This window comes from Chiloscyllium plagiosum, chromosome 11 (assembly GCF_004010195.1).
Source record: "Chiloscyllium plagiosum isolate BGI_BamShark_2017 chromosome 11, ASM401019v2, whole genome shotgun sequence".
Lineage (NCBI taxonomy): Eukaryota > Metazoa > Chordata > Chondrichthyes > Orectolobiformes > Hemiscylliidae > Chiloscyllium > Chiloscyllium plagiosum.
The window spans coordinates 42,617,595-42,631,958 of NC_057720.1; the positions used below are offsets into that span (position 1 = coordinate 42,617,595).

The window sequence follows — 14,364 nt, forward strand, 5'->3', positions numbered from 1 at the left end:
TTATACACTTAATGGTAAGGTCCTAGGGAGTGTTGCTGAACAAAGAGACCTTGGAGTGCACGTTCATAGCTCCTTGAAAGTGGAGTCGCAGGCAGATAGGATAGTGAAGAAAGCATTTGGTATGCTTTCCTTTATTGGTCAGAGTATTGAGTACAGGAGTTGGGAGGTCATGTTGTGGCTGTACAGGACATTAGTTAGGTCACTGTTGGAATATTGCGTGCAATTCTGGTCTCCTTCCTATCAGAAAGATGTTGTGAAACTTGAAAGGGATCAGAAAAGATTTACAAGGATGTTGCCAGGTTTGGAGGATTTGAGCTATAGGGAGAGGCTGGGGCTGTTTTCCCTGGAGTGTCGGAGGCTGAGGGGTGACCTTCTGGAGGTTTACAAAATTATGAGGGGGATGGATAGGTTAAATAGGCAAAGTCTTTATTCCTGGGGTGGGGGAGTCCAGAACTAGAGGGCATACGTTTAGCGTGAGAGGGGAAAGATATAAAAGACACCTAAGAGGCAACTTTTTCACGCAGAGGGTGGTATGTGTATTAAATGAGTTGCCAGAGGATGTGGTGGAGGCTGGTACAATTGCAACATTTAAGAGGCATTTGGATGGATATATGAATAGGAAGGGCTTTGAGGGATATGGGCCGGGTGCTGGTAGGTTGGACTAGATTGGGTTGGGATATCTAGTCGGCATGGACGAGTTGGACCGAAGGGTCTGTTTCCATGCTGTACATCTCTATGACTCTATTTTGCACCTGTTAAAAACCTCTCTTTTCCTTTTCGTGCTGTTTTCTGGCTATTTCATGAGCTCATGACCACTGTTGTTTGTATTCTGGTGATTAAAGGTCAAACTCCCATTATGGCGATACATCTAACTGGAAATTGTGTCAAAATGAATCGTCTCTGGAAGGCTAGGTAATCTGATATCAGAGTCATTCAGGTCTGCATATGTTGTTGATGATCAAGCTAACCTACTGAGAGAGCCTGGAGGTTAGATCCATCACAGATCTTTGACATTCTTCCTGCTCAGCCTTAAAGCCTGTTTCTTAACTGAAAATGTCATTCCATCCGGATGAATATTAGAATTCTCCAATGAAGAGTTTTGGTCACAAGATTCTCAGTAGTTTGGTTTGGAAACTTGTAAGCATGAGCTTCGACACATTGGACATCTGAAATCATGACTTCGGCAGTTGGGGAAATATTACTGGATCAGTTGGAACTGTACTCCATCATATGGATAAACATCTTTGATGAGGAACTGTGATGTTTCCAGCTAATAGGCTGGATCAATAAAGGAATCATTGCCTTTCCCCTGAGGAAAAATTACATAAAGCCAAATTGCTTTGAATCTTCTTCTTTAAACTGGTTAATTCATCATCTCCACTTAATTCCACCAGTGAGGAACCCACAGTGTTTAATATTCAAATCATAATATTATCTTTCCCAAAACACAACTGAATTTGGAAGGACAGAATCAGTAGTTGTACTGCTGCGTATTTCTCCACAGATCAAGTGAATTTGATCCAATTTTTCCATGGTTAGTGATGTGATGTCACTGTAAGTAATGTGGTGCTTGAAGAGGTTAATAAATATATTAGAAAGTAATATTTTGAAGACTGTGCAGGTTTATTTTATTGCTTCCAGTTTAGAGTAAATATACAAAATAATGTGACTAAACATTATTGCAGTTTTAACCTTGGGATTTAAAAGTAAGATGATCCAAATCTAAATTCAGTTAATTCATCATACTTGATACAGAGCTGTTGATCTGTCTTAATTTTCTGCCTTCACAGGGCACTCTGTGACACAAATGATTGTGGAAAGCTTACAAAGGAGCAGTTTGCCTTGGCACTACATTTAATAAACCAGAAGTTAACTAAAGGTATTGATCCACCTCAGGTTCTCACAGCAGAGATGATGCCTCCTTCTGATAATGCACAAAAGGTAATTTTTGTTTTCAATCATGGTTTTGGCACTGCAGTGATATGATCAGCTTTGAACAGTTCTTGTGAGGATGATGTCATCTAAACTATTTGTTCCAACACTGGCCCTTGGCTTCATTTACACAAGAAATAAAACTAACAGCACTGACTTGAGTAATGATTCAGATTTGGGTGTGTCATAATAATTCAAGTTAAATTATTAATGAATCCTTATTAATATAAACTTAAATCTTGTTAATTTCTGTTGACTTAGGAGAATTTGTGATATCATGTTGTACGGGTTTGTCAATATATTAGGGAATAACAACTGCTACTTTCACTGAACTTCTCCCTTCTTGTCATATGATGATTTTACACATTCTTGTAACTCCTGCTCTCACCATTTCCTTCCTGCCATCTGATGCAAGGCTTGAGACACATAGAAGTTTGCGTCACGGAAGGAAGCTGTTTGGCCTATCATGTTCATGCCGGTCAACAAAGATTTCACTAAGTTCTGAAGGAGAGTCACTGGACCCAAAAATATAAAATCTGCTGTCTCCCCACAAATGCTGCTAGACCTGCTGAGTTTTTCCAGCAGTTTCTGCTTTTGTTAAAGATTTGACTGTATTAACCCCATTTTAGCCCAGAGCCATAGAGATTATGGCAATACAAGTGAAAATTTAAATATTGCTTAAAGGTTACAAGGGTTTCTGACTTAACCACTCTTTCTGGTATTGAGTTCCAGACTCCTGCCATCCTTGGGTGAAAAGAATTCTCAACTCTTGCCATTCTATGTTTTACCTTACATTTGTGTCCCTGGTTATTGACCCCTCTATTAATGGAAGCAATACTGTCCTATCCACTCTATCCTTGACCCCCACAACCATATCAGGTCCCCTTTAAACCTCACTGCTCCCAAAAAAAGCGACCCCAACCTATCATGTCTTTCCTCATTGTTTCGACTTCGGGGAAGTGATGACCTCATGGTGTTATCATCAAACTATTAATCCAGTGACACAGGTAATGTTCTGGGATCACAGTTCAAACCTGCATGATGGAATTCAATTGATTTTGAATTCAATTCAAATCTGGAATAATGGTCTGATTAGGATGGTGAAACCATTGTTGATTGTCAGGCGGTGAAAAAATCCATCTGGTTCACTAATGTCTTTTAGGGAATGAAGCTGTCATCCTTACACCATCCAGACTCCAGACCCACAGCTATTTAATTGATTCTTAATTGTCTTGTTGTCATTTGGGAATGAGCAATAAATGCTCACTTGGCTAATAACGCCTACATTCTGCGTTTGAATGAAAACAAATGACTCTCCAGCCCAAGCAGCATCCTGGTAAATCTCTTCTGCACTCTTTCCAGTACGATCACATTCTTTCTATAACATGGTGATCAGAATGGCATGGAGTAGTTCGATTGTGGCCTAGCCAGAGTATCATATCGTTCCAACATAACCTTCCTGCTCTATAGAGTATGAGAACATGCTTGCAGGGAACATACAACTGATTGTAAAAGCTTTTATTCATATTTGAAGTGAAAAACATTAGTGAAGATGAATGTTTTCTGGCCATAGTCAGAAATGGGGGACATTATAATGGAGAACGAAAAGATGAGCAACTAATTGAATAAATATTTTGGTTCTATAATCACAAAGAAGGACACAAGAACGACCTCAAAAATGTTGGGAATGCAGTGTCTAGTGAGAGTGAAGGACTGAAGGAAATTCAATATTTGTAGAGAAATGGTGTTGGGCAAATTAATGGGATTAAAGGCAAACAAATCCCCGGAGTCTGATAATCTACATCCCAGGCTACTTAAGGAAGAACCCATAGAAATCATGGATGCGTTTATGGCCAAGATACTCTTGATGTTAGAACAGTTCCTAGGGGTTGAAGGGTAGCTAATGTAACCCCATGATTTAAAAAATGAGGTAGAGGTGAAACTGAATCTTAGACCATTTAGCTTGACATCAGTAATGGAGAAAACAAGTCCATTATAAAAAGACTAAATAGCAGAGCTCTTGAAAAGCAGTGGCAATCGAAAAATAGCATAGATTTATGAAAGGGAAATCATGCTTAACAAACTGTCACAAAGCTGGTCCTTTTTTTCTAAAAAGCTGTTCCTTTTCTCAAGGATACTGTGTCCTTGGTTTTTATCAGAGGGGTCATAAAACCCTCCCTGCTCCGAGGTGGCTAGTTTGGTACAGAGATGAAAAGGGATTTTGAGATGCAATTTGTTTATTTGTAAACAGATAAGACTTCAGGCCAAAGTGGTCATGTTTTAGAAGTGACCTGTACAATGAAGGGGAGTGGTCAGCTCTCAAGCTGAGCAGTTCATTCCAGAACTAATTGGGACTTCAGCTATGTGGAAACAGGCTGCTAGACCCTCTCTCCTTCTGCTCTTCTAACTTTAACTTGTAAGCATTTGTTTCATTTTTACTGTGTTTTAGGATGTTTACTTATTGGGACTGTTGTGTATATTCAGAACAGCATAATTAAGTCTGGTTTGGATAGACTGAGTTCTGTAGGTTTTCTTTATTCTTTTCTTTGTATAATTTTGTGAATAATTTTTTGTCTGTTTTAAAACCTGGTAGTTTACCTAGCTAACTTACTCCAGGTCATTTCACTGTACGCTTAGTGAAACAAATTGCAAAGCTGCCTGCTTCAGAATGTTTTGAGTGGTCTGGCCTATTCCGTAACAAAATCTAGAAGAAATATTTTGAGGATGGAATTAGTAGAGTTGATCAGGAGGGATCAGTGGATGTGGTTTTTTTGGACTTTGAGATGACTTTTGATAAGAATTCACATAAAAGATTAGTATGCAATAGTAAAATACATGGTATTGTGTGAAATTTGATCTTCTTATCTGAGGAAGATATTATGTCTATGTAGGGAGTGCAAAGTTTACCAGACTGATACCCGGGGTGACAGGACAAATATATGAAAAGGGGCTGGATCAATTAGGACTATATTCACTGGAGTTTAGAACAATGAGGAATGTCGCACATAAATCTATAAAATTCCAACCGGACTAGAGGGGGTAAATGCAGGAAGGGTGTTCCAGATGACCTGGGAGCTCAGAACCATCGGTCACAGTCAAAGGAGACGAGGTCACTTAGGACTGAGATTAGGAGAAATTTGTTCACCCAGAGAGTGGTGAGCCTGTGGAATTCTCTGTTACAAAAAGCAGTTGATGCCAAAACAATGTAGCTTCACAAGAAGGAGTTGAAAATATTTCTTGGGGATTAAGGGATCAAAGAGTGTGGTGAGATAACAGGAACAGGGTACTGAGAAGATCAGCCATGGTCATATTGAATAGTGGAACAGGCTCGCAGGAATGAATGGCCCCCATCTTCTCCTCTTACATAGGTAAAAACATTTTCTATGTTTTTATTAAATTCAGATAGATAACCTCACATGCATTACCATCATCAGCACTCTTCAAAAAAAAACTCTATATCAATTTTGTTAAACATGACCTTCCCTTAACAAATCCATGCTGATCATCCTTGATTAATCTGTGTCTTTCCAAGTGCAAATCTATTCTATCCATCAGAGGTTTTTCTTAAAAAAATCCCTATGACAGGTTAGACTGACTGATCTGCAATTTCTAGGTCTAATCCTTCCATCCCTTTATTAAGAATGGGACAATGTTAGAAGTCCTTAAGTCTTCCGACAGCTCACCTGTGGCCAGAGAGGATTTGAAAATTATTGTTAGTGCCCCTGTCAGGGTATCTGTCTCTCTCACATTCACTCACTCACAACAAGAATGCTGAGCTGCCGTTCTTGCTCATATTTCAGCTAAGTCTGAGCCATAGTCACACAGCTGTCTGATTCTTCAGGCTCCCATATCTTATCTGCCTTCCAGACTCACGTGCTGGTGCTTGAACTTCTCATTCCAACTCAACTTCTCTTCCCTCTGAACAAATTGTCAGGATCCCCCTCTCTGTCAGTATTGTTTAAATTTATCAAACAACATGAGCAAATGTCCCTGCAAGGATATTGGTCCTGTTCTTGTTCAGACGACATCCATTTCCTCTATACCTGCACTTCCTTAATCTATGAGATGATCAGGTCCTGAAACATGCTGTCCACGAAGTGCTCAGTCTCAGCCTCAGCCTCATAATACACCGTAGTACCCCCAGCTGCAACTCGATCTCCAAAACCCAGAACTTGAGTTGCTGCAGTTAGAGACACTCCTTTATACATGGTTATCCAGTACGTCCACATAGTGCAGAATAGGCTAATCATGGCCTGAGTTCCCCAGTCAAATCTTAACAAAGTGAATGTGGACTGTTGCTTTTATTTCTACCCTTACTCCGACTGAAATATAGACTAGAAAAATGTTATTCTTCCCTTTGTGTCAGACAAACAACCAGAATGCCTTAACTCCTTCAAGTGAAGGAATTTAGATTTGAAATTCTATCAGTTATCTGCATAAAGGTTTTTAAATTCTGCTTACAGTCTTAATTCAATATCCAGTTACAAGAGACAAAGGAGAAAAAGTTACCTGCCTGCTGTCCTGTCATAACACAGTTCATTTTGTCGAAACAGCTTTGCTACTTGTTTGTCTGCTTCTGGGAACTCTCTGTTCTCATTGCTACTTTTAAGCTTACTGCTGGTAATCCTGAATCCTGCTCAGGTCCACTACAAGTCTCTGTGCTTTTCAGCGAGGATCATTAAATCATCTGCTTCTCTTGATGGGAACTCAATACCCAAAAAAGAAATACACATTTCTTTAGAAAAACCTTCTTGAGAAAGTAGAAGAAATTTTCAGATATGTATTATTGTGTCATAGTGTCATAGAGTCACAGAGACGTACAGCACAGAAACAGACTCTTGGGTCCAACTCGTCCATGTATCCTAAATTAATCTAGTCCTATTTGCCAGCGTTTGGCCCAAATCTCTCTGATGCATATGCCATCCAGATGCGTTTTAAATGTTGTAATTGTACTAGCCTCCACCACTTCCTCTGCCAGGTCATTCCAAATGTGCACCACCCTTTGCGTGAAAACATTGCCCTTTAGGTCCCTTTTAAATCTTTCCCCTCTCACCTGAAATCTATGGCCTCTAGTTTTGTACTCTCCCTACTCTGTTTACCCTATCCGTGCCTGTCATCATTTTATAATCCCCTACAAGGTCACCCTCAGCCTCCAATGCTCCAGGGAAAATAGCACCAGCCTGTTCAGCCTCTCCTGATAGCACAAACCCGCCAACACTGGCAACATCTTTGTAAATCTTTTCTGAACCCTTTCAAGTTTCACAACATCCTTCATAGAGCAGTGAGATCAGAATTGCACGCAGTAATCCAAAAGTGACCGAACCAATGCCCTGTATAGCCACAATATGACCTCCCAACGCTTATACTCACTGCACTGACCAATAAAACCATGCATACCAAACACCACCTTCACTATCCTATCACCTGTGACTCAAAAATCATATTGTGACATGGTGTTTGCTGTATAACTGATTCTAGCAATAACAGAGATGTCAAAAATCACTCAAAAATATTCAAATGTGGTTCTAAACTGATGTGAGTATTTGCAGATTTTCGAGACTGTACTGGCAGTATAAATAACTCACAGTAGTCCCAGCCATCCTGCTTTTGATTTGGTCCTCTGTAAACAAAGCAAACTCCTTATATGAGGTGGTGCGGTGGCTCAGTGGATAGTAATGTTGCGTTACAACACCAGGGACCCATGTTCAATTCCAGCCTTGCGTGTCCGTGTGGAGTTTGCACATTCTCCACATGTCTATATGGTTTCTGCCACATGCTCCAGCTTCCCCCCCCAGTCAGAACAGTCATGTTCAGGTTAAGTGAATTGACCATGAAAAGTAGCCTGCACATCACTGGACACTACAGGGCAATGTGGATTAGCCGATGCAAATGTAGGATTATGCGAATAGTGTAAGCTGCTCTTTGGAGGGTTGGTGTAGACTCAATAGCTGAATGGCCTCATTCCACACTGTTGGGATTCTATGAATTTTTAAAATTTGTTTCGTATCAATGTGAATCGTACAATGTAATGTTTCCTTGGGGACAATTGATTCTATTATGACAAACACCAAAATAATTTGGGAAGTGTCAAATAAATCAGCATCTATCAGAAAGACAAGATAGGTTAACATACTAGCAACAACCCTCTTCGGAACTGAATACTGAGAGGCAAAGGAGTATTTTAAATAGAATTCAAAAGAAAGCAAGAGAGAAAGACAGGAACAAGTAATGCTGGGGTACGAAACCTTCAAAAAGCAACAGGTGGTAACAGAGATATGAAATACTCTGATGTAGCGAATGCTCCACTTTTGAGTAGCAAATAATGGTAGATTTTTAAAAAAATTGAAATCAATTAAAGAAGTGTTTGAAATAATGATGGAAATGATGGGACAAAAACAGGAATTGCTGGAAAAACTGAGTAAGTCTGGCAGTGTCTGTGCAAAAAAATCAGAGTTCACAGGGCTTCCCGCAGTTCTGAGGAATGGTCACTCGGTCCGAAACGTTAACACTGACTTCTCTCCAGAAATGCTGCCAGATTTGTGGAGCTTTTCCAGCAATTCCTGTTTTTGTTTCTGATTTACTGCGACTGCACTTTTTTGTGGTTTTAATGGAAATGGTGCATTTCATTTGCAGCTAAGTACTGAGGACATTCCAATCTGTATTAAGTATTAAGATACCCAGGACAAATATCAGATCCTTTTTCCAAAGGTTGTCCTAAACTTGGCCAAACTTGGCCAAAATAGTTCAATTCCTATGCTTATGCTCTCACCACTTCTTTTTACAGTAAAGGGATTATGTTTCATTTTTACTTTACTCCATTACCCTGTGCTGATCTTCCTTGGGTCTTTTTATGCTTTTCTGGTCATTTCAGTTTAATTACTGTTTGCACTTCTTTTCATTTTTAAAATTCTTCTATTTTTAAGGTTAAATTTCTCATTCCGTTAATTAGTTGCAACTTTCTGTGTTTTCGCCATCTATGTACTGTGTAAATTTGAGTATTCCTTGTTGTGTTTAACAATGATTTCTGTTGACGTCCTGACTGTTGATTGTGGGGCAATTTGTTTTGTTTTCCATCTGTTCTCTTCTTCCCATCTTTCTTTTGCAAATTTTTGACTTTGCTTGAGTTTGTTAGGAATTATTGCTATTTGCTAACTAATAAATTAGGAGTGCGATAACTAATAATTTGTTAGTTTGACTGGTGGTACATCATTATTCACCAATTATTCTTTATTGTTAGTAAAATAGGACTTTAGTAAGGAGAAAAATAAACTGTGGATGGCAGGAATATTCTACAATCAAATTGAAGTTTTTGTTAGAATCTCTGAAGGAGAGAAATATGTTGCTAACAGTCGAATGCTTCTTTTGTCTCTGGGGCTCTTTTTAAACTCCTTTACATCACTCTTGAATTACTGTATCTTAGTGTAACAACATGATTGCAAGTAGGAATGCATTTTCTGAGTATGCTTCTAATTCTTTTCAATAATTGTGTCCTGGAAATTCTGATTTCCATTTTGACGTGATGCTGCTTGATCCAAAGCAAATATTCACTAAAAATGTGTTTCTTGGAAGTTTGATTTTCCACAATTACTCCAATTCTGTTTTGTAGCTTTACTAATTCTTGCTAAACCTTTCTTTCTTGCATTCTACTGGCCTCTGCTTTGCTACAGGCTCTATGCCTTTCTCACTGTGCCAGCCATCCTTGCTGCATTGTTTTGATGTCCGTAATATGTGAATAACGTTGGAAGCCTAACGTAACACTTCTTCGTTAAAAGTGCAAGGTTAGCATTATTATTTACTGTTTAATCTATCATCTGTTCACCTTCTTTTGTTCATAATAGCTGATTTTTTTTTCTTTTTCAGATTGCTTTTTTAAATTCACCTAAGATTTTTATGAAGCATAATTTTGCAGAAGTTTATGTAGTCAATCAAGAAAAGAATTTTAGTTTCACAATCTTCCATAGGAGTTTAATACTAAACTAAACTTTCCTTCTTTGCAACTAAATCATCCGTTATTGTTCTGAATTAACAAATTAACTAGCAAGATTAAGATAATGCGTTTAGGGTGTCAGGAAAAATGGCAGAGTGTCCAGCATTAATAAACTGTTGTACAGGTATATGTTTTGCCTATTTTTTCCCTGTGTTTCCAGTTAGCATTAGGGTCAAGAATAGGACACCTACTGTTGTTCCATTTGTCTTTGCTTACATCATGATGTTGTACTGCTTCATAGGCAAATAAATACTTTGATCTGGTGCTTACATTTAAATTGTGTATGCAACTCGCTAAGTCATGCCTTTGGATTTGATACCTAATGCTATGATTGAGCCAGTTTTGGTTACTTTGTGTTGCTTGATATGCTGGAGGGGCAGATTGATCTGCTTCAGGTCCAGCATTAAGCTTTAGAAAATTGATTTTACATGCTCAATTTAAACTATAAAATATTAGTTAAACAAGGGAATAATGTCAAGTTGTGAATTTAAAGCTGCTTTCAAACCTGCACATTTATTATTGTAGGAGGCTAAAATAATCTAACTTTTGCTTACCACAGAATGGATCAGCCCTGAACACTCGAACTGACTTTTCAGCCATCAAAGAACTTGATTCTATACACAACGAAATTGCTGATCTTCACAGGTAAGCACAGCATTGTCACTGAAAATATATAATTTTGCATTTCACAAAATTATCAATTGTCAAGGCTTTGTCGAATCATGTGATAGTTTAACATTGTAATTATTTGCTGTACTGCAGAATAACTCATAAGAGATGTCAAATGTTCCATTGGTTAACTTAGACTTAATATTATAATTATTTACAATATTGTTAATTTATTTTTTAGACTGGTTCACCACCACCATCGTAAGGGCAATTAAGGATGAGAAATAGATGTAGGCCTTTCTAGCAACTCTCATATCCCATGAACGAATAAACAAAAAAATCTTGTTATTGTGTATGCAAAGCTTCGAGGTGCTGGATCAGTGCAGCTTATCTTTATAGGCCCACCTTATACCAGATTCACTCTTTGCCTTCTTTCTTCTCAAAATCTGCAAAAATTATTAGACTGTTGAGAAATTATTACACTGTTGAGAAGGATCTGCTGCCTGTTTGTTTTTGCTGGAGGATATTTTAAAGTGGGTTTTATGTGAATAATGCAAAAGTCTTGTGAAACGTTTTTTAGAAACAAAATTGAAGCAATTATACATTTTTAAAAGTAGCTTATCTCCTGTCATTTCTGTACTTGTGCTTAGCATTTCCTTGATCCTAATTCACAACAGCTGTAAAAATGGAAACAACACTCTGTTTACATGGCTGTCAGAGTAGAATTGCTTAATCGGTCACCAGGGAAAGATGAGAGCAGTACAGGTTGTTTTAGCTACCAGCACATATTTTTCACATCTTCTGTTCAGAAACATCTAAGTATAACTTTGCACTGACGGCTTCTCCAACCCCTCTGTTAGTATTCAACGATTGTATTTTCTGATCCCTGCAAATGTTTAGTGTTGCTGAAAAAAGGAAACTACTGTTGAAGTTTCTCATAAAACATTTTCTATGGATGTGCTAGATACTATATATTGCATGTTTTTTCAAATATATTTTTATTGAAGAATACATTTTAAAATATTACAACAAATACAAAACAATACAAAGAAAGAACACTAAAGAAAAATGTAAAAATATCCCAAACTGCCCTCATGTACAAATGTATAAATATATACTTAACTAAATGAATAATAACCAACAATGGATATTGGACTCGTAAAGCACAATCATTATGGTTATATAAAAGCCCTTATAATTGTGGCAGACAAATCTGTGTCCAGGTATTCCTAAAAGGGCTGCCATGTCTTATAGTGATTCTGAGTCTTGTGGTGTACCATACTTGTGAGAAAATCCAAGGGGATATGCTCCATAACAATCTTCCGCCATCCCGACAGGCCAGGGGGATTTTCGGATACCCAACCTAACAAGACATTCTTCCTTGCGCAGAAAGTGAGGATGTTGCAAAGCATTTTTTTGCGCATCTACAGGAAACACACTGGGCAGGCCAAGAAAAGGAGAGATCAGGACTCTCCCACACCCTGCAGAGTCAATCTAACTCATCTGAGGGGACACCCCCCACTTGATGACATAAAGTGCTGACAAAAAATGTACTCTTAGCACCGAGCACCCTCCTCTCGATGTCGGATTTGTAGGGATCAGTCAAAAGTGTGGTCTTTTTTTGAATAAAATCTCTAGCTTGAAAAAAGCGAAAGAGGTCCCTGTTATTTCCGTGCTAACTGATCAAAGGACATCAAAGTGTCTCCCTCAAATAAATCACCCATGCAAGACACACCCCTAGCTGCCCAATGTTTAAATCCTGAATCTATCATCCCCGATTGAAAACCCGGCATACTATAGGTTTAAGAGAAGATGTTTTGCCAATATTGCCTTTCCTCTGCTGAATTGCCTTCCATGCTTTAACATGCTTTGATAACTACTGGGTTATGCCAATATTCCTTAATAGTCCTCATTTTGTCCAAAAACAGCAAGCTAGTAAGGGGGCACCCTGCCTGAGAGGTTTCAGTATCTAACCACATTGAAAGAGGGTCCCCACAAGCGCACTCACTCACGTAAGATAAAAGCGAGCTTAGTTGATAATATTAATGTCTGGGAGATCCACCCCCTGTAATAATGTGCCGTGTTCCAAAGGCACTCAGCTTAGTGATGGCAGTAATTAAAGATTTGAGGGGATGCGCCAGGGGGCAGTAGACATTTAAGGTGTCCTCTTCCTCCCCATGTAATAGGGCCTTAAGTATCACAAACTGCCCTTGCTCATCTTTCACCTGCTCTAATAATGTGAACAGAAGATTTTTATGGATAAGTATAGGCATTCCCCTACTTTTTAGTAGTAAAGGATGAAAAGAATACCCAGTTAAAGCCTCCCTGTTGTAACTTCAGGTATTCCCATCGTAAAGATTGGTTTCGTGCAACAGGGTGATATCAACCCTTTCTCTCTAAAGGCTATAAGGCATTTTCTTCCTTTTAACAGGTGAATGACTTCCCCTGATGTTCCAGATGCATAATTTAACAAGAAACTTAGCCATATCCCCTTTCAGAGATCCTTGAACCCCTGGAATGGAGAACCCTGCTTGCATTGCACCGAGCACCATTAAATGGAGACTCATAGAGTCGTAAAATTATGTATACAATAACTACTCTAACATAACTACAAATGACTATTGCTACCAAAAAACAACAAAGAAAACCAACTGTCAAACCTTGAATGCTAGACTCTCCTCCCTGCCCGTAGGGGGCACTCATCCTACCCATCCCCACCTTCACAGCTCCTTCAAGTCCAGACTGTGCCCCAGCCTTTGACAAAAAAAATGTAAACAAGGTGATGATCCTTAAATCAACAGAAGACGACAAAGAAAGGATAAGCACTCCACCCATCCTCGTCTCCATGTCAACTCCAATTATAGCTAAAAGAGAAAAAGAACAAAAAAGGGGAAAACAACAAAGGGCACCCATAACATTTCCCATGATAAAATCCAGTTTAACAAAAATAATAGGACCAACATTTTTTTTGATTAGATTATATTACTTACGGTGTGGAAACAGGCCCTTCGGCCCAACAAGTCCACACCGACCCTCCGAAGAGCAAACCACCCAGACCCACCCCTACATTTACCCCTTCACTGCGGGCGATTTAGTATGGTCAATTCACCTAACCTGCATATTTTTGGACTGTGGGAGGAAACCGGAGCACCTGGAGGAAACCCACACAGACACAGGGAGAATGTGCAAACTCCACACAGACAGTTGCCTGAGGCAGGAATTGAACCCGGGTCTCTTGTTCCAAGATGTTTTTCAAAACAAAATTACTAGGGAGAGAGGGAAAAAATGGAAAAGGGAATACACAGGGAAAGAAGGAAAAGAGGACAAGTATTAACCATATTCTTCAGATCAGTTGGTCCATTTTAAAGTGTTCACAAAGTTCTTGGCTTTATCCAATGAGTTCAAAGTATAAACCGAATCCTCGTGGCTGAAATGGAGCACTGTCAGGTACCTCATGGAGTACTGGATGCCCAGGTTCCTCAGCCTCTTCTTTTTTTTTATATAGATATTTTTATTAGAAATTTAACATTTTTACAAGTTTACAAAAATAAACAAAACTCTCAGATATAAACATTGATATACAATTAGCTCAAATATACAATAGCCAAGATTTGACAACAAAAAAAAACAAAACAAAACAAAACAACAACAACAAAAAAAAAACCCAAAAAAAAACAACAAAAAAAAACAAACAGACAAAACTCAATTATCTACTATCTAACCTACAACTAACCAGGGTGTATATTTAAGTCTCTTACATGCTCGGGATGTGTTAACATCAGATATGATAAAACCCCTATTCGTGCGGGATTCCTCCCCCGAGGGGCCGCGGACCA

At 38.7% G+C, this 14,364-nt stretch overlaps 1 protein-coding gene across 4 annotated transcripts in view; it reads left to right on the plus strand.

Moving 5' to 3' along the window:
- Positions 1–14,364, plus strand: part of eps15 (epidermal growth factor receptor pathway substrate 15) — a 169,926-nt gene that overhangs the window by 58,505 nt on the left and 97,057 nt on the right. For all 4 annotated transcript variants that reach the window (XM_043699211.1, XM_043699212.1, XM_043699213.1 and 1 more), the window contains exons 11-12: positions 1,791–1,941; positions 10,479–10,564. In XM_043699211.1, coding sequence (XP_043555146.1) covers positions 1,791–1,941; positions 10,479–10,564 — 237 coding nt within the window. The remainder of the gene's footprint in view (positions 1–1,790; positions 1,942–10,478; positions 10,565–14,364) is intronic.